Source organism: Tursiops truncatus, chromosome 10 (assembly GCF_011762595.2).
Source record: "Tursiops truncatus isolate mTurTru1 chromosome 10, mTurTru1.mat.Y, whole genome shotgun sequence".
NCBI lineage: Eukaryota > Metazoa > Chordata > Mammalia > Artiodactyla > Delphinidae > Tursiops > Tursiops truncatus.
In genome coordinates, this window is record NC_047043.1 from 47,272,414 (window position 1) to 47,298,320 (window position 25,907).

The 25,907-nt window shown below is 37.7% G+C and overlaps 2 protein-coding genes across 11 annotated transcripts in view; one reads left to right on the plus strand and one right to left on the minus strand.

The window, feature by feature from the left end:
* CMC1 (C-X9-C motif containing 1) overlaps positions 1 to 5,694 on the plus strand; it is a 76,819-nt gene extending 71,125 nt beyond the window's left edge. For 8 of the 9 annotated variants that reach the window (XM_073810926.1, XM_019946909.3, XM_073810929.1 and 5 more), the window contains 2 exons: positions 2,189 to 2,279; positions 5,431 to 5,694. In XM_073810926.1, coding sequence (XP_073667027.1) covers positions 2,189 to 2,279; positions 5,431 to 5,551 — 212 coding nt within the window. In that variant the 3' untranslated portion in view covers positions 5,552 to 5,694. The remainder of the gene's footprint in view (positions 1 to 2,188; positions 2,280 to 5,430) is intronic. The other variant, XR_012334530.1, reaches the window with a different exon arrangement.
* A 2,426-nt stretch (positions 5,695 to 8,120) lies between these two features.
* Positions 8,121 to 25,907, minus strand: part of AZI2 (5-azacytidine induced 2) — a 36,652-nt gene continuing 18,865 nt past the window's right edge. Inside the window, exons 3-8 of one of the 2 annotated variants that reach the window (XM_019946877.3) lie at positions 24,804 to 24,929; positions 24,221 to 24,320; positions 23,006 to 23,154; positions 18,095 to 18,153; positions 12,486 to 12,604; positions 8,121 to 10,237 (exon numbers count right to left, since the gene is read on the minus strand). In XM_019946877.3, coding sequence (XP_019802436.1) covers positions 9,825 to 10,237; positions 12,486 to 12,604; positions 18,095 to 18,153; positions 23,006 to 23,154; positions 24,221 to 24,320; positions 24,804 to 24,929 — 966 coding nt within the window. In that variant the 3' untranslated portion in view covers positions 8,121 to 9,824. The remainder of the gene's footprint in view (positions 10,238 to 12,485; positions 12,605 to 18,094; positions 18,154 to 23,005; positions 23,155 to 24,220; positions 24,321 to 24,803; positions 24,930 to 25,907) is intronic. The other variant, XM_073810924.1, reaches the window with a different exon arrangement.

A 25,907-nucleotide genomic window follows, 5' to 3' on the forward strand; every position in this document is an offset into this window, starting at 1 on the left:
CGAAGGAGTTTCTTGTGCATTTACAAATCTCAATCATTTTCAGTTTGCTTGTGGTTTAAAATTTCACTTTTGTTACATATTTTGTGTCTTCATGGAGACTCCTGAAATTACCTGCTTGCTTTAAGATGATTATAAATTTTATTTCTTAGTAGCTGAAAGGGTAATTCAGAGCTCAAGAAAAGAGGGGAATCCTGATAATTTTGTACTAAAAGAGTTATAAAAGCTATTCTCCAGCTTCTCTGTGAGGATGATGTCATATTTTAAGGTCTGACATGGACATGGTTGGTTACAGACTGGAGGCGGCTGGGGCTGGGACTAGAGCCCCCAGTGGGTAGGAGAAGGACCAGAAGAGCTCAGGAGAGTTGCTGCCCAAGCAGGGGAACCCCATACACTGTCCTGAGGAAGGACCTGGTCTGACCCAAAGCAGACCCAGTAGAGAAGCAGAGGGCCCCACTGTGGCTGGCCTCTGGCACCTGGGTTTTCTGGGTTGGTGGTCCTGAGAAGGCAGGATGCCAAGGGGCCAGTACAATTTAAAAGGGAAACTACCAGAATGGAAATGTGATAGAAAGCCGTTTGGATTTTCTGGGGCATTTCAGAGTTGACTCAGGAATGGGATGGGAGCCCTATTATCAGAAGTGAAGGACCATGGCAGGTTGTGTGAAAGAAAGAGGGTAAATTGATGCCATCAGAAGACACACAGAAACTGGCCCCCAGAGGCCTGTGTCTGGGCACAACTCCCCTTTTACTCTTCTTATTCATTTCTTCTAGAATATACTCTTTTTTTTTTTAAATTGAAGTATAGTTGATTTACAATGTGTTAACTTCTGCTGTACAGCAAAGTGATTCAGTTATACATATATATACATTCTTTTTTTAATATTCTTTTCCATTATGGTTTATCACAGGATTTTGAATATAGTTCTCTGTGTTATACAGTAGAACCTTGTTGTTCATCCATAGAATATACTCTTTTTCTCTGTAGGGAGACCTTGGAGATGCTGCAGGTTTGGTTTCAGACCACTACAATACAGTAAATATCATAATAGAGCGAGTCACACGAATTCTTTGGTCTCCTGGTGCATTTAAAAGTTATGTTCACACTATATTAAAGTGTGCCTTATGTCCAAAAAAAGAATGTACATGCCTTAACTAAACAATAGTTTATTGCTAAAAAATGCTAACCATCATTTGAGCCTTCAGCGAGTCGTAATCTTTTTGCTGATGGAGGATCTGGCTTTGATGTTGGTGGCTGCTGACTGATCAGGGTGGGGTTGCTGAAGGTTGGGGTGAATTTCTTAAAATAAGACAACAATGAAGTTTGTTGCATCGAAGGACTCTTCCTTTCATGAATGATTGCTCTGCAGCCTGCAGTGCTGTGTGATAGCATTTTGCCCACAGTAGAACTGCTTTCAAAACTGGAGTTAGTCCCCTCAAACCCTGCTGCTGCCTTATCAACTAAGTTTATATAATATTCTAAGTCCTTTGTTGTCATTTCAACAAGTTTTATAGCATCTTCACCAGGAGTAGATTCCATCTCAAGACCACTGTCTTTGCTCATCCATAAGAAGCGACTTCCCCTCTGTTCAAGTCTTATCAGGAGATGCAGCAATTCAGTCCCATCTTCAGGCTCCACTTCCAATTCCAGTTCTCTCGCTATCTTCTCTGTGTTGGCAGTTACAATAGTAACATCAAAGATCACTGATCACAGGTCACCGTAACAATTATATTAATACTGAAAAAGTTTGAAATATTTCAAGAATTATCAAAATATGACACAGAGACATGAAGTGAGGAAATGCTGTTGGAAAAATGGTGCCGATAGACTTGCTCAAAGGAGTGTTGCCACAAACCTTCAATTTGTAAAAAAAAAAAATGCAGTGTCTGCACAGTAGTAAAATGCAGTACAATGAAGTATGTCTGAATTAGAAATCCTACTTACTCTCTACATTCTGCCTCTGTGAAGTTCCTTCACTCTTCACCTCAGAGGTCTCCTCTCCCCCTTTCAAATCTACAGAGTAAAGGACTTTTATTCTGCCTTTTATCCATGTACACGTCTTTCGTGGAGCATGTCCTGTGAGCCAAGTACAGTCTAGGTAATAGATGTTAAATGAGTGAATATTTTAGAGCTGTTAACAATTACAGTGATGTAATTACAGGTCATTTTTTTCTTCCAAATTTTTTATTTCAGATTTCACTAAATGTTGCAAGGACTCTGGAATCCTTATGGTAGTAAAATGCCGCAAAGAAAATTCTGCATTGAAAGAATGTCTAACTGCTTAGTAAGTAGTTACCTCAGCGTTTGTGCTCCTGTGTATATGTGTGTGTGTAGTCTGTGTAGTAGATAAGAGTATGTTATTTAACTCATTATATGTAATCTCTACTTCTCCCCACCAAATTTGTCATATAGTTGGCTGAGTCTAAAATTTTAATTTGTTAAAGATTCTTCTAAGAAAAACGATACAACATATTTATGAAGGGTCTTTTCAAGTTTTGTGTGTTTGTCAGCATTTTATCTGATTAAAATACAAGATTTTTCATATGATTTAATAAATTCCTTTTCATGAACAGAAAATAGAATATATTATGTTTATCTCTTCTAATGAAAAGGTACTTTTGCCAGCCTTGAGATCTTTTGGACTAATGTAATTTAACTTCTAGGAGAGTTGCAATAAATCAAATGAAGGCTACAAAGGTAAATTTAGATTTTTGAAGTTAAATTACTTTGAAAAATAATTCTTAAATATCATGTTCACTGATATTCTGTTGTAGTTCCTTGAATCTTAAAGTAAAAATATGCAGAGGCCTTTGAATGCAGCTGCTTTCTGCTCATCTCCCCACATGTTTTATCACCCACATTATTGACAGGCAGTGTTGTGGATACAGTGCTTTAGTGAGTAGGGAGTTGGTAGTTGTCCGTGAGATCTTAGTTTTGGCGAACCCTTACTTCCTTCTGTACTCTGCTCCCCTAGCCTGTGAAGCATCTGTGTCAGGATTGTTTGATACTTCTTAGGCAATTACATAAAATGTGGTGATTATCTGAATCTTAAATTGTTTTCTTTTTTGATAACAAATAATGTACACATGAGTTTATAGACTCTTTTAGAATACTGAACCTCTACATTTATAGATGAGGAAACATACTCCAAGTCCGCATGTCTTTGCTCAAGTCAATAAACAATTCTAGTAGCTGCTCTTTTTTATGAGCCCAGACCTGCACTAAGTGTTTAACTGTGGAGAAGTAAGAGTTCTGGTCCCTAGAGCTGCCAAGAGATGTTGAATGAATAGATGAACCTCTTTCACATTTGTGTGACTGAATTTGTTAAATTCCCTTTTGTACATTGATTGAAAGATTTTGACACCTTGGTTTCAGTCATCATATCATAGGGACTCATTATTCTTAGTTGGGACAGGGCAGCACTGGAGCCAGGAGCAGGGACCATGGGGAAGGCAGCGAGCTGGTGTCTCCTGGGTCCCCCGGGGCGTAGCTCCCCCTGCAACCCATGCAGGGTCCTCACTGTCAGGTGGGGTGATTCTTCCTCACGTGGAAACACGTCACCCCAGCGCTGGCACATAGGAGATACTATGTACTCAGTAATTGTTAGCTCTTTTTAAAAGTTTGTCTGTGTTATTTGTTAGCTTTTGTTATCTGGATAATCATTGGCATATCCTGCCATCTGTCGCCCCCTAGAGATGGAGAAGATAACAGGTCCCAGTCCATCCTGGGGTGCAGGGGGAGGCTGTAACTGCTTAGAAGAGAGGGGAGCAAACCAAGAGGAGTGACTGACATTTGTGGGAAAGAAATGAGAGCTATTAGGAAGAATTCTACTTGACCTCAAGTCTCAACATACTCTAAGAAATACTGCTTTTTTGTCTTTGCTTGAGTGGGGGCTCTGCTTTACTTACTGTCAACATTCCATGGGTGGAGCCACTACCCTCTCTCATCTCCGCCTGGTGACACCGTGAGTCAGTTTTGTGTTCTATTATTTCTCCCCGTCTCTTCTCACTCATCCTTCAGTAAACTGCAGTCTGGCTTCTGCCCTCACGACACTGGAACTGCTCTTCTGGGAGGTTCCATCTTTTCTCTGATACTTGACCCCTCTCTGGAAGCCCCTGGAAGTTCCTTCCATCTGGCTTCCCTCTTTAAGCTCTTTCCTGTCTCCTCGGCATCTCTACCTATTTCTTCTCCACCTTTTCTTCCTTAACCTCTTCCTTAAAGCTGGTTCCCCAGGTTCTCTTCTCCGTTTTAAATCTGAGAAGGCTCAGTTTGCACCTGTGGAATTCAGCTGCTTCCTATGGGTCATGGCATGTCTCCACTTCCCTCTGCTGGTCCGAAACCGAACAGAGCTCCTTTGACTCCTGCCTCGTGTCTTTGTGAATTATAGTTGTCTTGGATCTAGAATCTTCCTGATCTCCTGTTGATTTCATCTCCTCATTCTCCCCCAGATCCACTTCATCCTTTTCATCAGAACTGTGCTTCCTTTGGCTTAGGTCCTCCTCATTTCTTGTCTGGATTATTGTAATAGCTTATTTATTGGACACCCTTGCTGCCCACCTTTAGCCTATCTGCCACATGCTGTCAGATTCATCTAAGGCAGTGGTCCCAACCTTTTTGGCACGAGGGACCAGTTTCGTGGAAGAGTTTTTCCACGGTGGGGGCGGGGAGGGGATGGTTCAGGCGGTAATGCGAGCGATGGGGAGCGGCAGATGAAGCTTTGCTCCTTGCCCGTCGCTTACCTCCTGCTGTGCAGCCCAGTTCCTAACAGGCCGCAGACCAGTACCGGTCCGTGGCCCAGGGGTTGGGGGCCCCCAATCTAAGGCACAGAACTGATCTTACAGTTGCTTTGTGAACAGTGCCCGTTCAGGGTAGATTTGACTTCTCAGTGGGGCATGAATGGATCGCCATGATTTGGCCCTCCCCATTCCAGCATCTCATGCCCTTTCTCCTGCACATGATCTGCTATGGTGGTACTAATCTACTTGTCCTTCTTCATGCATCACAGTTTTTCCTCATCTGTGGGATTTTCCACATGTGCCTTCTATGTGGGTTTCTGTTGGTCCTTCAAAATGCAACTCAAACGTCTCCCCCTGACAGCTCCCCTTTTTCCACTCTGCCCCATGTTTCGGGCCACAACTGCCGTAGTACTTTGTGTACATAATTGTGATGCAGTCTTGTCTGCTCTCATGGATCCCTCAGGATGGGTGCCCTGACTTCCCATTGTCCTATCCTGGGACATTGGTATTCAAAAAAGAACCATTAGGTCTTTTTTTTCTTTAATTTGGTAGCCTAATGTTTACAATGAATTTATGACCATTACTAAAAACCTGCTTCTAAAGATTGTGCCTGATGAACCGGATGTCTGAATTTATTGTTAAAATAAGCTTATATGCTTACAAAGTGATTCCCTTTAAAAGATTTTCATTTTTTCATAGCTATAATGATCCAGCCTTTTATGAAGAATGCAAAATGGAATACCTGAAGGAAAGGGAAGAATTCAGAAAAACTGGAATTCCTACCAAGAAAAGGCTGCAGAAGCTTCCCACAAGCATGTAGGCAAATATTCAAATGATACTCAGTAACGCCAATGTTCATGGAAATCACAGTCACCTGAAATGATGGACTCAAAGAAGTGTCCGCTTTATCCTTAATTATGGAAATAATTTTATCTGAAATAAAGGTTTTTCTTAAACTTCAAAGTTGAGTTTATTGAATGGGATAGGAGTAAGTGGGGAATTGGCACATGGTTTACCTGGGCATAATGGGTTTATCCTTAATTATGGAAATAATTTTATCTAAAATATATTTTTTTAAACTTCAAAGTTGAGTTTATTGAATGGCATAGGAATAAGCAGGGAAATGGGACATGGTTTGCCTGGGTTGTAATGGGGTTTTTCATATAGAGAACAGCTATAGTTCTCTAACAGTGATACCAGTCTTTAGGTTTCCACATGAATCTTACTCATCAATCTATAGACTAATCATGGGACCAGAAGTAACTAAAGGAAAGCAGGAATGGAAGCCTTCAAAGGAGTTAATAACTTGGCAGTATAGCAGGATGGTCATGAACCTGGCTCCACCACTGAGGATTAACTGAGTAGGGAAGTAGAGTATGTACTTGGACATACTTGGAGTCTTGGACATGGTAAATGCGCTTTAATGGTTATTAGTAGAAGTAAAGGCTTATTTGGAAACATAGATGAGGAGATAAGTGCTTGTACATGAATTAGTTTTACTTACATCTTTAATAGAAAATTTCCTAAAATGTAGTGGCATTCCTTGACCTGTTAATTCTGCTACTGAAAATATTTTAATCTTTTAAAAAGTCTTCTTGGGCTTCCCTGGTGGTGCAGTGGTTGGGAGTCCGCCTGCCGATGCAGGGGACGCGTGTTCATGCCCCGGTCCGGGAGGATCCCGCATGCCGCGGAGCGGCTGGGCCCGTGGGCCATGGCCGCTGAGCCTGCGCGTCCGGAGCCTGTGCTCCGCAACGGGAGAGGCCACAGCGGTGAGAGGCCCGCGTACCGAAAAAAAAAAAAAAAAAAAAAAAAAAAAAAGTCTTCTTTATAAGGATGAATGACCATTTTGTAACATAGTAGTGGTTTCAGGAACTAGTGTAAAAAATTTCTGTCCTGATGTAATAATTTGATCCCAGATTCAGCTTTTATATTAAAAGTTGCTTTTTTTCCTATGAGCTGTTAACTCTTCACCATAGCCATTGCAACTAGTTTCCAGGTAAGTAAAATTTTTATGTATTTACATAGTTTTTATTAAAATCACAAATAGAAATTCCTGCCTACTAGGACAAGTTTAACTGAGGCCATCGAGTTAAAAGTAAATAGGACCCTAAAGAACCATGCGATGTTCAAGTTCCACACTTTGCTCTTGAGTAGACCACTCAAAGGAACTACTTGACTCTTATTTGAAACCCAGAGAGACCACATTTTCCAGGTATACAGATCAAAAGGAGGGAGACAACAGGAGCAGACAAGCAAAGCAGATACAGCCACAGAGACCACATGGCATGGGGGTAAACAAGCCCATGCTCCTCTGGGGGCCTTTTGATTTCCTAGAGCACAGGAATTAGTTTGTTTTCAATGACTTAAGTGAGGAAAGGGCAAAATGGTTACTTTAAAAAGCTACTAAAAATATACAACTTGTGGTTATTTTATAATTATTTTAATTAGAATTAGAGGGGCCAGCTTCATTTTTATGTGGAAAATTCATCTATGTAGATGTTGCTTCCCCACAAGTGCTAGACAGACTAGGTTATAAAGTATAAAAATGTCCACTGCATGCATGGTACTCTGGGGAATCCGTCCCCGTCCACTCGGCTCTTCCTCTGGCTGGCACCCCTGCACCTCTGCTGACCCTCTCCTGTTCAGTTACAGGCCACAGATCTTCTACCCGTACGATCTGCCTTCTCCAGACAGCGTTTCTGCATGAGACCATGACTGTTTTCACAGGATTCAGTCCTTTAGTGCTTGAAGCCTGAACTCTCCCCTCTAGTTTGGTTCTTGTGTTCCACAGAGGTACATCCCTGCTCTAGTTATGAATTAGGTTCCACTTTAGCAGAACCTCAGTTTCCTTTTAGAGAAGATGTAACTTGTATTTTAGCTAATGGGGAGGATTGAGAGGCTTTTGTTGTTGTTATCCGTGTTCTTTTCACTCTGTTGAGTTATGGATGTGCTGAATTGGGTTATCCTTAACGAAAATCTGGAGGTTAAAGAAATTTTCAAGGGAAGTCCTTTGGAGCAAGCTTCAACTAGTATGAAACAAGTCAACAAAATTTTCCATTTTAAATAAGCTACAGATGGGCCATTCTCTCACTTCTCTTTGAATCTTACCAATAACAGAAATGATCATAAAATACATTTAAAAATTTATGACTGGGAAAATTTCTTTTGGTTACCCTTTCCTAAATAGTTTTACATCATTTGTTTAGCACTCTAAACTGTCAAGAACATCTAGCATACCTGTTTGATAGCTACCCTATTGTTTAGATGCAAAAGCATTGTCTCCATTCAGAAGTTGGTTTAACAAGACAAATGTCTGTTACATGAATCAGATTAACAACCTATAATTAGTACATGACCCTGGAATATTTAGGCAAGGACAATATTTCCACTTCAATTTCAAACAAAAATAATTTATTTTAAGTAATGTCTTGGCATTGTTCAAAACATTAATCAAGCCATTATGTCATATGACTTATTTTCTTTACAAAGGAAAATGCTCCATCTTGGTTTTAAAAAAGGCAAACCAGTAAGCTACATTAGAGATTAGATATAATGTACAGCCTATGCAGCCACATGACAAATAGTTTCTGCTGCTTTGTTATTACACAGGTAGTTGCTTCCTTCCGCTAAAGCCTGGGGTCTTGTATTTGTTTTATGCATACTGGGTTTTGTTCTATTACTTGGCAGGAGATTGTACTCCCTCGAGTCAGCTGTGTTCATTGGTCAGAATAAATTCCAGCATCTGACACCAACTCCATTAATCACAGACAAGCTTGAATAAGTGAGTAAGATAATAGAAAGACAAATATCTGGTGAATGGTGAACACTGTTTATATATGTATGCTATTCAGTTAATGTAGAAGAGATTTGAAATATTCTTTTGAGTCCACGGTGTTTGCAACTGTCTATCAAAAAGGATAAAGGCCTTCTACATGAAACGCTTTATCTCAGGCAAAAGATGTAGGAACGGAGACATATATTACTAATATTCTTAATACCACCACCCTGAAAGAATACAGAGAAATTTCCATATGAAGCTATCCTTGTTACTTGTTTATAAATGATAGGCTCTTAGAATCAAAGCGTTGGGGGACATTTCATGATTATACTATTATCATATATCAATACAGCACAGAATTTGGTTTCTAGGATTCTAATTAATTAAAAACCACTTTCTCAATAAGTAAAATCATTACATTTCAAAACAAAGTTTAACCAGTTAATAAGCTGCTCTACGTAACAAGCAGGTGTAGACCCTTTGAAGAAAACGGCTTTATACAGTTACACACCCATTGGGATTTTCACTATAGCACTGAAGGACAGATTAGACTGAAGCCTTTGTGATACTATTCCTACTTCTAACTGGATAATGTATATGACTGTAATAGTTTATTCACACACCACATAGTTTTTCAACTATTTCATCACTTTTTTTCAATTAAGACTTGAGGGATGTACCAGGACAGAGTTGGCTTCAACGAGCAGATTTCAAGTCTTAAAATCCAAATTGTACTTTAAATTTTATCAACATCGTGATCATAAAATGACTTTAAATCTTATACTTTGAGACACAATACCACATATAGATGCAATAACCCAGATAATATTGTTCCACTGTAATTTCCTTATCCTTACGCATTATAAGGTCAGCAGAAATATAACCTAAGTCACATTGCCATTTCACTCCTTTATGCAACTTAAAGCAACTTAACATGCTTTTTCTCTGATACAATGGTCTCCTTTATTTTTATGAGTTAGGCATTTCACATGCTTTGTAAAACCGTGTCTGAAAACTTTCAATTCCATTCTTCATGTGATGGGCAGAAATGTACAATTATCATCAAAGGTAGAGTTGTCATTGTGAAACACCTTAGGTTTATTAATTAGTAACACATATCTGATTCTTAGCCGGAGGGTGTTCTTTCACACTGAAAAATCAACTACATAATAGGGTACATTATGTGCAAATGTAAATACTGAAGAACTCTGCAAAAGTTTAATCAAAATCTGCTTTCAGTTTGTTAATGATTTCCCAAGAAAACCACTGAGGGAGATACAGCAACCTCGTGAGAACGTCATAAATCTCTTCATAATTAATTTTTATAATGGCAGTTTTGATTATGTTGATCCAAGTAATGCAGTGGTGACAGGTTGGGTAAAGGCAAAGGTTTATTTTTAGTTTCCCCAAATGTTGTCTCACTTGATTTAGGAGGGCTTGGGAATACCCAAGAATTATCTTCCAGAGAATTTCTGCCATAAGAATTGTGTTCCTGAAAGTTTGTGCCATCGTGAGGAATGGATCGCTCATGATCTGTCCATGACTGGAGAGCTGCTTTCTCTGATAAAACCTTTGCATCTCCTGGTAAAGGGGAAGACGTGGCATGACAAAGAGTTTTGCTGTTTGGTGAGAGAGGGGCCTGTCTTTTGTATGTTGCAGTAAAATTCATCAAGTGCAGCTTTGTGCTGTCTTTCCCAAGGTCTTCCATGCATCCTGCTGGGGCACAAGCTGAAAGAAAGCACAGGCTAAGCATCAGCTGTCCTGGTATTTATGATCATAAAACAGTAAACAAACACTTTGTTAATTTGGTTGATTCTAGAACTGGAAATGGACATTTCCAAGTTAGTGCGATCACTGTGGCAGTGTGACTTGAAGTTGACAGATGAACTCAGTTCTAATCCTGGATCCGCTATTTACTGACAGGGTGACACTTGACTGCTCCAAGTGTCACTTCTCTCGTCTGCAAAATGGACACAGGAATCTTGTCTCGCCCATATCATAGTGAACATGAGGAAATTCCTATTTTAAAAAGCTGGAAACCAATTCACTTAAAATACAAGTAAAGACCCTGTTCCTGGCTCTTAATATGGCTGGAGAAGGCTTGCAGAATGTTTGTGTGTCAGTGGAGACTAAGAAAGCTGTTCTTAAGTTTTAATAATTTTGTTAGATGTAATATTCCTTAGCTTAGTCAAATCTGTTTTCCATAGGTGGTCCAAAAGTAAATTTTTCCAGAAATAACTACATTGTGAATTGGTGAGACCCAACTGAAATTTGATATATATTAAAGGCTTTAATGGATAAAACAATTTAAATTAAAAGCTATAAAATCATCTCATTTCTTGTCAAATATATATAATGGTAAATGTAAGTTCTGCTATGGTCACAATATAGGTCAAAAAAAAGCAAAAAAAATGAGTTTAGTAACATGTAATGGCTTAGAAGACAGACCGCTCTCCAGCTGCTGTTCAGCCACAGACAACACAAAGCAAGGGCGTGCCTCCCTCCCTCTGTACGGATACCAAGTGCCACCAAGGCCTGACTCTAGTTTTAAAGGAGAAAGAAACTGAACCACATTAAAAAATAAGCTCACTGCCCCTTTTCTTGGGAGGAGGTGACAGTGCTCAGCTTCTGGACAGGGTGACATGTGGGTCTAGAGAAAAGGTGACCTGGGCTTATCTCTGTCCACTCCGCAAAGCACTCAATTCTTTGTGGAGAGTGGTGGCCCCAGGCCTGGCACTGTCGTAGGAAACGTGCTAGAAACTTGCGGTTAAAATCCTTCACCAGCTCAGAAACGACACGACAATAAGCGTTTCCAAATGAGTAGAGAGCATTTCTCCTTAATTATTTTTTGGAAGTTCTATTTAGTATATAAGAGGCTCACTGAAAAATTACTCCATGAGTCTCATTTAAGAGAGGTCTTATTTCTACCATCAACTTAAAGTTGTCTCATATGTAACCCTGGCCACTGGAAAACCTGAGGACAAAATGAACCGTAAACTAAGTTGGGGCATGCCAAAGTACCTTATTGTTTTGCCTGGTTCGTAAGTAACTAACCCTAGAAACGGAAAGGCAATTCTGAATTTAGCTTTCTGTCCCAACATGCAACGTCCCCCACCCCACAAGAAACATTTCTGAGGAGAACTATTTATAAAATCTCTCGTGCCCTCTTTAGGGACAATTTGAGGTGCAAATGACAATTTTAAATTAATGATTTTTTAAAAAATAAAAAGTCACATCTCATTCCTTTAAAAATAAAGTTTACAGCATTCAAATTTACATTACACAACTTTACAGGAATACAATCATTACGTAATAAAAGGTACAAATGCACTGATTTTTCTCAGTATAGAAACAGCTTTGGCAAAGTAGCCACTACTAGTTAACACAAAACTCAGGAAAAGGTTTAATCAGCCAAGCAGTTAAATATGCAAAGCAATGAAAATTTTTGTTTGGTTGAAAGGGCTAAGTGAATATAGCATCTAGTCTCTATTCAAAACAATCTGTTCTTTAAGGAAAGAAAAATTAAGTTTACAAAAATGAAAATAACCAAGTAACGAATCAGAGTTCTCTCTTTAAAAACAATTTAAAGAGCTACGTCTTTGGTATATTCTGTAGCACTGGAATGAAAGTAGCTTTTGGTGTCTTTTTTTTTTTAATATATGAGGTAGTTGTGGTAAAAGGTCAACTAGAGCAAACTTAACACCTCAGCCTTGAACACATAAGCAACACTTGGCTGAGAAAAAAGCCACAAGGGGAAAAGAATACAGTACTGAAGAAACACACATCAGCAACACCTTTATGTGTGAAGTTGACCAGTATGAGGCTGAAGCCAGAGCAGAGAATGGGTGGCTGTGAATAGACTACATATACTTTGGCTTATCAAACTCATTTGATGAGATTTCGATAAGATACGATAACGAGTTGCTCTTTGAGCAGTTTGGCTGGAATCAGTGGTTTCCGGCAAACCCTGACTTGCCTTTCTTGATTGCAGTTGGGGTTTTCAGCTTTCTTAGCAGTTCAGCTTGTACTTGAGTCACCAGATGTAAATTAGACATTTCTCTCTTCAGTTCCCAGTATGCACTTTGCATATTATCACTGAAATACAGGGTTGTTTTTTTTAAAAAAAAAAGTTAACGGTTATTATTCTCTGTGGAGAGAAGGGAATAACTTTAAAATAGAAATGAGCTTATCTTCATTTCTGCTCAAATTGTTGTGAAATAATACAAATTAAACAAAACATCCTCATTAAATAATTAAAATATTTAAATAGAGCATTATAACAAGTGAAAAAATCTTATTCACAATAACACTGACCTAATTTTTATCAATTAACTGAACTATATTAAACAGAAGGGTATTATAAAAAGTATTCTAACCAACGAGTTTAATAGTGCTCTCCTCAGGACTGAGATTTTATGATAGCCTATGATGTGCAGTGGCGTTAATATATTTAATAGTAAGGAATATGGTCTTCACTTGCAAATCTGATCAAGAATAGGGCTTCCCTGGTGGTGCAGTGGTTGAGAGTCCACCTGCCGATGCAGGGGACACGGGTTCGTGCCCCGGTCCAGGAAGATCCCACATGCCGCTGAGCAGCTGGGCCCGTGAGCCATGGCCGCTGAGCCTGCGTGTCCGGAGCCTGTGCTCCGCAGCGGGAGAGGCCACAGCAGTGAGAGGCCCACGTACCGCAAAAAAATAAATAAATAAAGTGACATTCATTCATGGATGGATTTTGAATTTGTATTTATCTTTTGATTATTCTGTTCTGATGTTGTGAATTGAAATGCTGTTATCAATTCTGAATGTACACCGAAGCCCACATTAAAATTTAGGTTTCATGCATTCCAGTCTTTTATGTTTGACTGGGCTGTCTCATATTGTTGGTTCTAAACCAATGTGACATGACAGCACAAGACATGAAGAGCCAGCTGATTTCCTGGTAAGGGAAAAGGAGCTGGAGAGAGGATTATATGAAACAGAAATAAAAACTTCACAAATACCTCTCATTTTACCTCAATTATCTGAAAAGTTATAAATCAGTTATTTTAAACCTAATTTTATTGAGTTTCATCTTCCATTAAGCATTCTTATTTGCATATTCATGATTTTTTTTAGGTTCTTAGTTGCCAACTAAATAAATCAAAATCTTCAACACATACGTAAGAACAACTGATCTCATAGTGTTCAAACAACCCTACTGCCTCTTAAAGATATTATTCAAATTTACATTACACAACTTTACAGGAATACAACAACTGATCTCATAGTGTTCAAACAACCCCTACTGCATCTTAAAGATATTAGTATAATTTTAGTAATAATGAAATCAAATTAAACAAACATGTCACGTCATGCTTCAATTTCTGTCTAGCTATAAACAAAAACCTTTAAACTACAAGGATAACACTCTTCATATCTAAATCTAATATCTTATTCTAATTATGGAAACAACAGATATATTCAAAAAGTTATTTTGAATTATGACATTCCTTTTTTGTCAAAATATTCCCATTCCACTCAGACTATAATTCTTTCAATAGGAGCAGGAGAATAAACTTTATACTGCTTTTGAGAAAAATCTACTTGTTTTAATCTGTTGTAACGTCATTTGTTAACCAGTTGTCTATTAAAAAACACAGGGATTTTTGCAGGTTTTTGATAGGTGTGAAATAATTACTTCACAAAAATTAGTTAACCACCTCTGCTTCGGCAGTCAACATCTGAGCCGTGTGCTACAATGAGTGTCTCACATAGGAACTGTCTGAAGTGTGAAGAGTCAGTGGTTCCTTGGTGCAATTCTGGGCATTCAGCATGCTTCCCAAAAAGAGTTACTCACATTACGTAGCAGCTAAGTGTAAACACTGTACATGTGCTAATTCATGCAGACAGTCATGATATGAATCATACAGATTAAAAACAGTGGCTTGAGATTGTAAATCAGTACCTGACTTGGAGAAAAGCAAGTACAGTACTCAAGACAGTGTTTGGATACTGGAATATCAAACATTGCATCATTCAAAATAGCTACCCATATAAAATAAGAGAAGATTATAATAGAGGTGTTAATGCAGCACTAATACACATTTTCCAATTCAATTTAATGAAGACTGCTTATAAATTAGGTGACACCAAAAACTAGGTCACCTAGTTTAACATATGTCTAATCTTTTTCTTTGGCCCTTAATGTCACCTGAATAGAAAACTACAGATATAAAAAACTAAAATTATTACTAAGTATAAGCTCTCCCTCTTGTGGATAACAAAGTAATGGCAGTTACTTTACACTTCATTTATATTAAAGTGCTATAGTCTTCAAAGTGTGTTAAAATTTTTTAAATTCTACTTGAACAAATCATTGCTTAAGTAAGACTGGACAATTGTCATCCACAGATCTTTAGCAGAGCTCCAGCTAACCTTTACTTATCCAGGTATTTTTGAGCCTATAAACTGTTCCCCTTCTACCTCCCACCAGCTGGGAATATAAATTAATTTTGCTTTAAATACCATACAAGCAAAATCCTAATGATATATATAGTTGTGTACAAAGAACTCATAAAGCTACTTGAACACTGAGATGCAACACCAAAGCACCCCAAATGAAAACCCTAAGAAATAAGAGAGATGAGACAAAAAGTTAACAGTGGTTGAGCATGTACTATGTGCTAGACAGGCACCTCACCCGGTTCTCACACAAACGCGGCAACCTGGGAGCTCACTTCACACACAAGAAAGCAGGTGCCGGAGAACTTCCTGACTCTAACAAGCTGCTGTTCAAAGCTGCCTTTCAGCTATCCAGTCCTGTGACTGACTGCTGCCCTTTGTGGGTAACATTTTTCAAATCATCATAACCTTCAGCTTCATCACATTTGCCAACTACTGACTTCCAACACAACCTTCTTCGTCCCAGTATAAAATTCCACACCTCTAAATTTTAAACGTAATGAAACCTGCTTATCCACATCTCAACAAGGGGGCACGTGTCCAGCTTACATAGTAAAAACTGTGTAAAAGCTCAGTTTTCTTAATTGACACTGTACGTTCAACTCTTTAATACTGAATGTTCCTTGTATAAGAAAAATCTACTTGATTTTGTTTTTTTTACTTCAGCCCTATTTTTCTTTAGCTTTTGAAAATTTATTGAACTATTACATTCCCCAGAGGAATTAAAATGAAAGTATGGGATAGTCTTAGCCAAGAACTAGAGACTTTGAAATGTATATCTTGACAACTGTGATTTCTTCAAACAAGCATCTTTCAAATATTTTTAATTGTAAGGCACAGCGAGCAATCATTTTACACTACAACCCATATTCTGTTATGTTCTATTCTGTTTTCTTATTTTTAAAATGCTTGTCTTAACTCACAAAATTTCATGATCAACTAAGGCAACACAGCACAGTGTGAAAAACACTAACCTAATCCCTATTTTCTAAACCAAGAATTTGCATCTGAAGAAGTTACCTCATACCTAGATCTGGCTTAAGAACTGAAGGCAACAACATAAAGGTAACCCCAACTAGTACACTGGCAGGACATTGGCCAAGTTTCTGATGGGCAGGGCTGTTATTGTTAAATGATACTGTATACAATGAGGAACATATAAAAGGCCTCCAGTAATTAACATGTTCACTCAGGAAACAATATGGTACCACCTTGTTCCCCTGGCAATATGATGGAGGAAATGCAAAAACGGAGGTGTTCCAAAAAGGGGAGTTTTCCAAATAACTGGAAAATAATCCTTAAAAATACCTGAACTTTTAGTTAATGGTTTTATGGAAACATTCCTACGTGCTTTTCTAATATAGTAAACTTAATTTATCATCTGAATTGTTCCATTTAGAAGTGGATGACGTAACTTAAAGACTAATAAAACATAGGACTATAAACTGTGAATAGGTATAAATGATAAGGTAAAGGAAAAACAAGATAAAATGCAGTCAGGAATGAGGCTAACATAAAAATGCATGATATAAAGTTTACCAAGGGTAAGCTACAGTTTGGTTATTAGTTTTCTAGTTGCTAACCAGAAGAGGGAGAGCTAATCAGTTCTGCAATCCACACTGCTATGGGTCTGCAAACACAGAAATGTACTTGAGCACTGGGGAGCCATTAGGACCCGCTTTAATTACACAGTTCTTTAACATACAGAAACTCTTAGACTGAACTTAATTCATTCTAAAAGTTTTTTCTCAGTTGATACCCTGAATTGATACTGAGCTTTAGAGAATTCAAAACTGTACTTCAAAGCCACAATTACATAGTTCTCAGCTTCAGAAACCAGACTCATCTCTTGGGGCCTTCCTCCTCCTCCAAATCCTGGCCTAGAGATCCTTCACTGTCTTTTTAGTTATATGATGCCTTCAAACACACATCTTTTTGGTGGGTGGCGGACAACTTTTCAAGTTATTCTCAAAAGAAGTGATCCAAATTATGTAACACTGCCCATGAATGGAAGCAGAAGCCCTGTTCTATACCATGTACTTCTAATAAACTATATAAGCCCTTTTATTTGACCTACTGATTCTAACATGCTTCTTTCCAAAAATGGTTTAAGAAGGCTTATAAAAATGACAAATACAACAAAATTAATAAGGGGAAACCTAGGTTGACAGGAAGAAAGAAGGTAACTGACACAGAAGACACCTTGGAAAAATAATTCACATGGACGCTATACTAGACACATGTTTTAAAAAAAGGAAAAACTTCCTTGCTGTATATTTAGATGAAAGTTGAAGGTATAAGTGAACTACTGTTTGAATGGCAGGGCTGAGAAGCTGCAATAGAGACTCTGGCCCATGACGCCTATAATACTTACTGCTGGCCCTTCACACAGGAAGAGGGGCTGCACCATGTTTCCTCATACTGTTTTCCCCAACTGAGCATTTCTCTCCATTAGATTTTTGATAGGAAGAATAGGTATGAGATAATTCAGTAAATTTTGGAAGCCAAACGAGCAAACCATGAAGTCAAATGAGTATGTTTCATTGGGTGGAAGCATCCAAGGAGAGAGGGGATGTTAACATAGCAGAACAAAAATTATCAGATAAAACAATGCACTTATGTTACTTAAATAAAAATGATATATATATTTGAGAAAAAAAAGGGCCAAAGTAGCATACATGAACTCTGATAGCTACTTTTATTCTTACCCCAAGAGGACAGTTCTCTTAAAATTCATGTCATTATCAAAGAGTAAGGCTGTCCAAGTTTGCCCTTAAGACAAAGTGATATTGCTGTGTATGAAAATGCATAATTCTTCATGTAAAAATCAGAATTACAGAATACTTCTGCACAACTAGCTCCCTAAAATCCTATCTAAAATATTACTGAATGTTCAAAAATTTTATCTAAGGCATCACAATATGCACCTTTCTACTGCCCAAGTTCAAGCCTGTTGTTAAGGAACAGTTAAATATTTTTTATAAATACATTGTGATCAGAAATTACATGCAGTACCCAAATAGTGTCAACCTGTTTTTAAGGTTAAATCATAACAGAAATCTATGTACCTATACAAAGTGGCCTACAGAATAATAATTATTATTATATAATGTATTATTATTGAATGCTGAAGGATGTTCATACCTTGAAATGCTTAGTCTTTGGAGATCTCTGCTCTTCAGATTGTCTTCCTGAGATGGATACTGTCATTGTTTAAAAAACAGTTTAAAAGTTGTAATTGTTACCTTCTATTTATTCTCAATACTTTATTACCCTACACGTGCTTCAGCTTTTACAGAATACATCTGTAACTGTACAGCATAAAACTAGTATCTTATATTCAATTTTAATGAAATAACTCCAAATTTATACAGGTATTTCTAAATCATTTCCAATTATTTAAAGTCATTAATGCTTTAATTTTCTTTAAAAAATACACTTGCTCTCACATAAAAGACCTTGGAGTCTTACAAAATGTATTTCTGATGATACCAATCTGAAATCTATATTCAAAAAAGGGTAACAAATTGATCAAATTACTGTTTCTTCAGGTATAGCTGAGTGAATTCCACCAGAAAATGGAAGTTTATTGGTATTTCACTTTTTGATATTATTACAAAGAAGTACCAAAATTTAACAGGTTGTTTAAAAAGATTAACATAAATTTCTTCTTTCCACAAGAAAATGACAGGGAAAGGACTTCATAAAGTCCTTATATACTTCCAAGTTTTAGTAGTTTAGGTTATAGATGACAAAAAGAACCTATAAAAGATATTTAAAAGTGGACTTAATACATTTAAGATAACTCTGTAACACACTTGTTTGCAATGCATTCAATTCAGGGTCTATAACAAATAAAAATGACTACCACAGGCACTAATTCTATTAGCAGAAATGGCCAGTATAAACTAAGAAAACAAAATTTAACTTTACCATTTCTTATTTATATAATCTAAATGATATTTTTTAAAGTGGAACACTAAAAAGCCACAAAAGGACTTCATAAGTCCTCTGAGTTTGGGAGTGTAAAATATCAAAATGTACTACAGAGGGCTTCCCTGGTGGCGCAGTGGTTGGGAGTCCGCCTGCCGATGCAGGGTACGCGGGTTCGTGCCCCGGTCCAGGAGGATCCCACGTGCGCGCGGAGCGGCTGCGCCCGTGAGCCATGGCCGCTGAGCCTGCGCGCCCGGAGCCTGTGCTCCGCAGCGGGAGGGGCCGCAGCAGTGAGAGGCCGGCGTACCGCAAAAAAAAAAAAAAAAATGTACTACAGAAGTTAAAGTGTCTTTGGATCTGATTGTTCAGAAAATACCAACTAAATACTGTAAATGATTTAGTTGCATCTCAGGGAGCCCTGTGGAGAGGGAAAACAGAACTGGCCCACAAGTCAGAGGAAGTCTGACCACTAACAAAGCACATAACCTTGGACATTTTCCTTTCCTGTTCCTCATAGGAAATGAAGGAATCAGATCAAGTCACTTTTCGTTTCTCTGTATAATTAATTAAAAATACACATTTTAATTAGTGTATACTTATACATATACGCACAATGGAAACCTTCCTTGTTTTTTGTTTTTTTTTGGTGGTACGTGGGCCTCTCACTGTTGTGGCCCCTCCCGCTGCGGAGCACAGGCTCCGGACGCGCAGGCCCAGCGGCCATGGTTCACAGGTCCAGCCGCTCCGCAGCATGAGGGATCCTCCCGGACCGGGGCACGAACCTGCGTCCCCTGCATTGGCAGGCGGACTCTCAACCTCTGTGCCACCAGGGAAGCCCAATCTTACTTGTTTTTAAAGCCAATGATAGTAAACAAAACAAAACAAAAAACCTAACAGTTTTGCTTGGTGAAGTATTTCTCCAGCTACCACCTAACAATTCAGAAAATCTAACGTAAATTAGTAAAAAGCACAAAGGAATTGTCTCTAATACTCAAAGACCCTGTCCCTGGCCAGTCATCAGTTTGCCATGTTCTAAAGGCAGTAATGGATATGTTTCCCAACTTGTGCCATCTGATGTTGGAGTTTCACATAAATGGGCCCATAGCTACAAAATCCTCGGAAACACTGTTCAAGTTAAATAGGTTCCTGTACTTCAGGACTGCTCAGAACCTTTAGTACACACAGCACACTGTGCATCTCCAAAGAGGCTGTCATTGGCTACCTTAGGCATCTACACCAACTCCATTTACTGAGCCAGTGTTTCCTACGCTTCAGTCCTAGTGGTCTGTTTTTCTAAAAGGATCCACTGTTCTGAATATAAGTGGCTGGAAAACTGGAGGATACAGAAAGTAAAGAAGGCCCATAGTGGAAATGACCCTGGAACCTTGACCTCATTTAATACCAAACAATCAACTGAGCTCACTAAGTACTTTAAAAAAAGGCAAAGCCCCCAAAACACCACTGTTCTGTCCATGTAGGATGCTATTTCACACTTCAGAAGGTATTATAAAATATGTTTCACAGAAAGTACCATCTTAAAAATATTTGTAAGTATGGCTACAGTAGATATAAGATTATTAATGTGAAAATAAATTTTCTCTCCATAGCTTGCTCTTTGACTCTCATATCCAAGAGGACTCTGACCAGTAACACCTCTGAAACAAGACTGAAATGTACACATCCCACAATACCAAGATTTAAACTTGGAACCCTTGATAAATTGATAAATTTCCACTCCATCTTTCCTTGGTTCATATCTCTATATTAGTTGTGAGCATTTTTGACTTTAAATCTCCCCTCCTCCAGCCAAATAAATTCCTATGAAGAAGGGACCGTGTCTTAAATCCCCTTTTCAAAAAACAAATTCCTCCCTTCCCTCACCTTCAACTCTTAAAGTTTCTTAGTCTCAGCAACAAAGACTCAGCAATAAAGCAACATCATCAGCAATAAAACAAGTGATTTCTAAAGTTTCTTCTACCTTCAAGTCTGTTTCTGTGATTTGTGAAAGATCAATTAAACTAAAAGCAAATTTATCCTCTAGCACCACCTAGTGGAAAACAAATAATAAGAACTGAACTGTATTAACACATATACACATATACACCCCTAAAGCGCTTTTCTGGATTACCCTAATTAAAATTTTTGAAACACATTCACTTATTGAATACCCTATGTACTAGGCACCACGCTGCTTAGATATTTAATGTCAAGTTTATAGAAAAAAGTTCAGTTAAATGAGTTTGCTAATGTCACAATAAGCAACACAATCATGAACCAAGTTTTTATGATTCCATGGTTCTGCTTCTTACTCTATAAGGAGATATCCATTATTTATAAAAGCTATCAAATCATTTCAAGTAGAAAGTATATACTGACAATTGTAATTCAGAGCTTCAAGATGCAGATCTTTTCCTGCAAGCACATCTTTTTAAAAGAAGCCTCTCAAGGGCTACGGGCAACTGGGCTTGCAGGACAGGATGCTGGAAGCTGCTAAAGGAATTGTGCATGTGATCACGGGTGCAAAGCTAGGAAAATCAACTTCAGATGTCAAGTAGGAAAAACAATTTTTTTTTTCTCTAATGGGAGGTGATAGTAATTTTTATAGTGGGTGTTTCCCCTTTATCAGGCCTGGGGGCTCCAAATCAAGTTCTCACTGTCCAGTTCAGAGGAGTTCACTGGGTAAAGGCCAAGGTAGGATGCTATATTATTCTTAATGCCTGTCTCATTCTTAACCAGTGGTCACCTTCAGTAAAGACCACATTACAGACGAGAGACCTGTTGGCTCATCTAAGGATACTTGGGACTCAGGGCAGAGTGCTGGCTGGCAGTCAGGAAGCGTGGGCGGAGCTCCTCTTTCAGATGGTGGCTGCTCAGAAGAACCTAGGGTGGGGACATAGCTCCTTAGTAGTGCTGGATAATCTGATGGGCAAAATGTTGACCTGAGAAATAATTATCTACGTGGCTACCTTAGTTTGAAATACATAAGTGTACAGAATGTATATAATGGCTATTGAACTCCAGACTATTAAACTTTTCAATTTCTTGTAATAATTATTTTAAACTTTGTGTTTGGAGCATTGCTCCCACACTGCTCTGCTTCTCTATCATTCCTTCTTTTTATTCTCAGCATTGTCATGACATTGAAAACATTTATCCAAGCTTTTCTGAACCCAATGTAAAGTTGTCCCTCAGTATCCTATCCACGGGACACTGGTTCTAGGATCCGCAGTGGGTACCAAAATCTGCGTATGTTCAAGTCCCACAGTCGTCCCTCTGTATCCTCGGGTCAGCATCCGTGGATTCAACCAACAATGGATAGCGTAGTCTACAACCTGTGGTGGCCTCGATCCACAGATGTGGAACCCATAGATACCAAAGACCGACTGTATACTTACTGAAAACAATCCTTGTATAAGCTTGTATAAGCAGACCTCCACGGGTCACAACCCCATTGTCCAGGGATCACTGTATTAGTAGACAGACTCTGGGTGAGGACCCGAGAGGCAACTTGTGTTTCAGTGGATGACTTCAGGCTAACCACACTTTAGCAGCTCAAGCAGGGTTTTTGTTTTGCTCCCCACCCCCACCCCCCCGCTCCGCCAACCCCAATTCTTGCATTCTCAGCTATTAGCTGAAAATTAAAGTTGCTCCAAAAGTATTAGACTTCTGAGAATTAGTGGATGCTGTAAAGTTTTGTTTTAGTAATTCTAAAAGCAAGTCTCCTGTCATGTCTAAATTAATCAAATTATTACGTTAAATGAAGTGGGAAACTTAAAACCTGAGTTCTCTTTAAACTTTACAGAGAAAAAAATGACTTAAGGAAACTGAAGGAAAGGAAGTCTGAAAGAACAGCTTTAATAAATTAATAAACTAATAAGGTTTTTAAAAATTAGCTTTTAAACAACAAAATCATAATATAATTCTGGGATTATGCTAGAAGTATAGTTATCATATTTTAGCAAAAATGATTAAAGGGGAAGATAAAGGTGAATTTTCAGATAATGTGACTCTATAAGTAGTTATAATTTATGTCAACTCTATGATTTAACACTTAGTAATAAATCCTACATATGATGCACACATATGCATGCTGAATTTCTCAATTTAATAATTCTGTAATACCGTTTGTTTGGCTTTTTGTAGCTCTATTTTGAGATCTCTACATTCCTTCCTCATCAGTTCCAGTTCTTGTTCCAAACCATGGATCTTCAGGTCACAGCTCAACTTTTCCACCTCCCAGTTGGATGAAGGTGGATTTAAATTTCTTATCACTACAAAAAGGATGGACATTAAAATTGTTATTTCTGACTTCTACATTGGTTGCAATTCGAAAAAGATTATGCCAATAAAATGCAGGTTAAAAGAAAAACCAATATAAATAATGAACAATTACTAAGTTTCTGAAAAACAGTAATTATTTTCACGTATCTATGCTAATAAGAAATCTAGCAATCTTATTTTAGAATGTATTAATTACCCCTATCCCTGATTTTTGGTTTAGGTTAAAGAGCAAATTTGTCAGCCTGAAACTTTAAAATATACAACACATATCAAGCATATGCTGAAATTATATATGGATGAATAATCTATATACGTCAAGGTTGAGAGTGATAAGAATTAAATGAAGTGAGTGAACTGATGCTCACTCAGCTCATCACTACATCTAGTCCCTTTAGAAAGTATAAAGTTTGACCATCAGGCCTAGAACATAACTTCCGAACAATTTTATTCATAAACATTCCACTGTACAAACTCAATACCACTGGATATGGACTAACCCTTGACTTGGTTCCTTAGGCTCTGTACATAGAAAAAGACCCAATCAGCTGCCATGAGAGATCTCACCTCAACCTCCCATCAAAAGGTCTCTCAGAGGCCTACTCGTCAGCTTGTCTCATCAGAATGAATGTGCATGGGAGCAGGCTAATACCCATATCTCCCACTCTTAACTTTTCAACATAGCATCTCATCTGCACATTGGTAACAACCTTTAGAAATTGGGGCGGGGGGAAGCAACTGTAACTACTCAATGACAGGGCGTCTAGCAGTGGGCAAGAGGCTTTGGAGAGGATGGGGTTCTACTCCTTTCTTCATCTACTTCACTGCAAACTAGCCCTGAATAAAAACCATCAAATTTTCTCTAGGAAAAGTACAATTTATATCCAAGGAAAAGTTAAAAGTTGATACTTTGTAAAAGCAGAGCAATTAATATAAGCCTAAAAATTAAAAAATAAGTCCTTAGGATACAGATATAGCAAACTGATCATGGATATAACACAGGAATGGAAAAATGTATTAATTGCGTTAGAATAATTATAACACGTTTAAGTGGCCTACCCTGCTGAGTTTCCACCTCTGTCCTCAGCTGGAGGAGTTCTACTTCTTTAGATTGTAGCTGTTCATTCAATACTTTCAAAGATTCAGAGTTGTCTTTATTCTAGTTAAGTAGAGAAAATGCCAAATTACATTCAATAAAATCTATAGGTTGGTATTATATATTAATTTTCAGGTAGATGTTGAAAAAACTGATTCTATCCTTTGAAAAGCAAGGTGGGAAATGAACTCAGTTTTTCACTAATCTTTTTCTAACTTAGGACATATTATTCATTGGCTTTTTAAAAAAAACACAGTGATAAACTCTACTAAGTCATGATTTTTCAAAAGAAGTTAGTGGTGTTAGATGTACTTCAGACCTAAACATCAAAAAAAAAAAACAAAAGGACCTAAACATCATTACATATTGAGTACATATTTTGTATAGAAATAACTTACAAATATTCCTATCAAAATTTTCTATTTTTGCCTTGACCATGCAAATTTTTTATCTAATAAGTGTAAATATCTCATTTCTAATTTTAACCTCTTGAAGGAGAAAACTCATTTACAACATACAGATACCATCCTTTTCAAACCAACTTACCATTTTATCCAATTTGCTCTTCAAATTATCTCTGTCAATGCAAACCTCTCGATATGCATGGTAGGCCTTATTTACTTGTTCTCGTCCCACAGAACTTGTTTCTTCATCCTTTCGAGCTCCTATAAGCTAATGGTATAAAATTAGAAGACAAGGCTTAAGAGGACGTTCTACATAAGAAAATAAGTCAGTCTTCTATGGCTGCACGACTTACCTTAATTACTCTAATGCAGGGAATAAAGCCTGGACCTTAATTACTCTAATGCAGGAATAAAGCCTGGACTACAATTAAGTGAACATTTCACTTCCACACAATTAAGCTTTACTGATTAAGAAAGTAAAAAGTACAGAACAGATACTTTTAAAACTCTTCTTTCAGGCTTTTACTTAATCAGTATCTTATACTTTGTAGTAACTATTTATAATATTAATTCGTCACACTAAACACAGTACAGCATTCTTTCATAGTGCTTATGTGTTTCCAAGCCAGCACACAGTATTTAATTTCCATCATCAGAAAAATATCAAGTTAGTGTGTACTTGACATTTTAAGGAATAGACGTGTTAGTTCAATTCCTATATTATTCCAGAAGAGAAATTATTAGGATTGTTGGTCACAAAGTACAGAAATATTTCCAATGTTACTTATACCAAATCACATTTTTCTATTGACTTTTAGAATAAACCTAACTACAAGCTCCAAAATGTTACCTTTTGTCACTCTATCCAGTATGTCACAATTTTATTTAATAGTCATTAAGAAAATTCATACGAATACAAAGAAATTGATTATTTTTACAACTGAGTCTTTTCTTACTTCCTCCAAATGAGTGAAACTCTACCAAGCCCTATCCTTAAGTTTTTATAACTAGATCATTTCCTTCCCCCTTTGTGCAAGCTCCTGTCTGTAATGTACCACTACACTGAAGATCTAAGGATCATAAACTATGATCTGAAGGAAAATGAACTAAGTTAAACTTTAAAAATAAATGGATGCGTGAGGAAGATTTCCCAATAAATGGATAAGTGAGGAAGATTTCCCAATAAGCTAAGTAGATCTGATGATTTATAACTGAATCAGCTACCTTGCTTATGTATTCTATAACA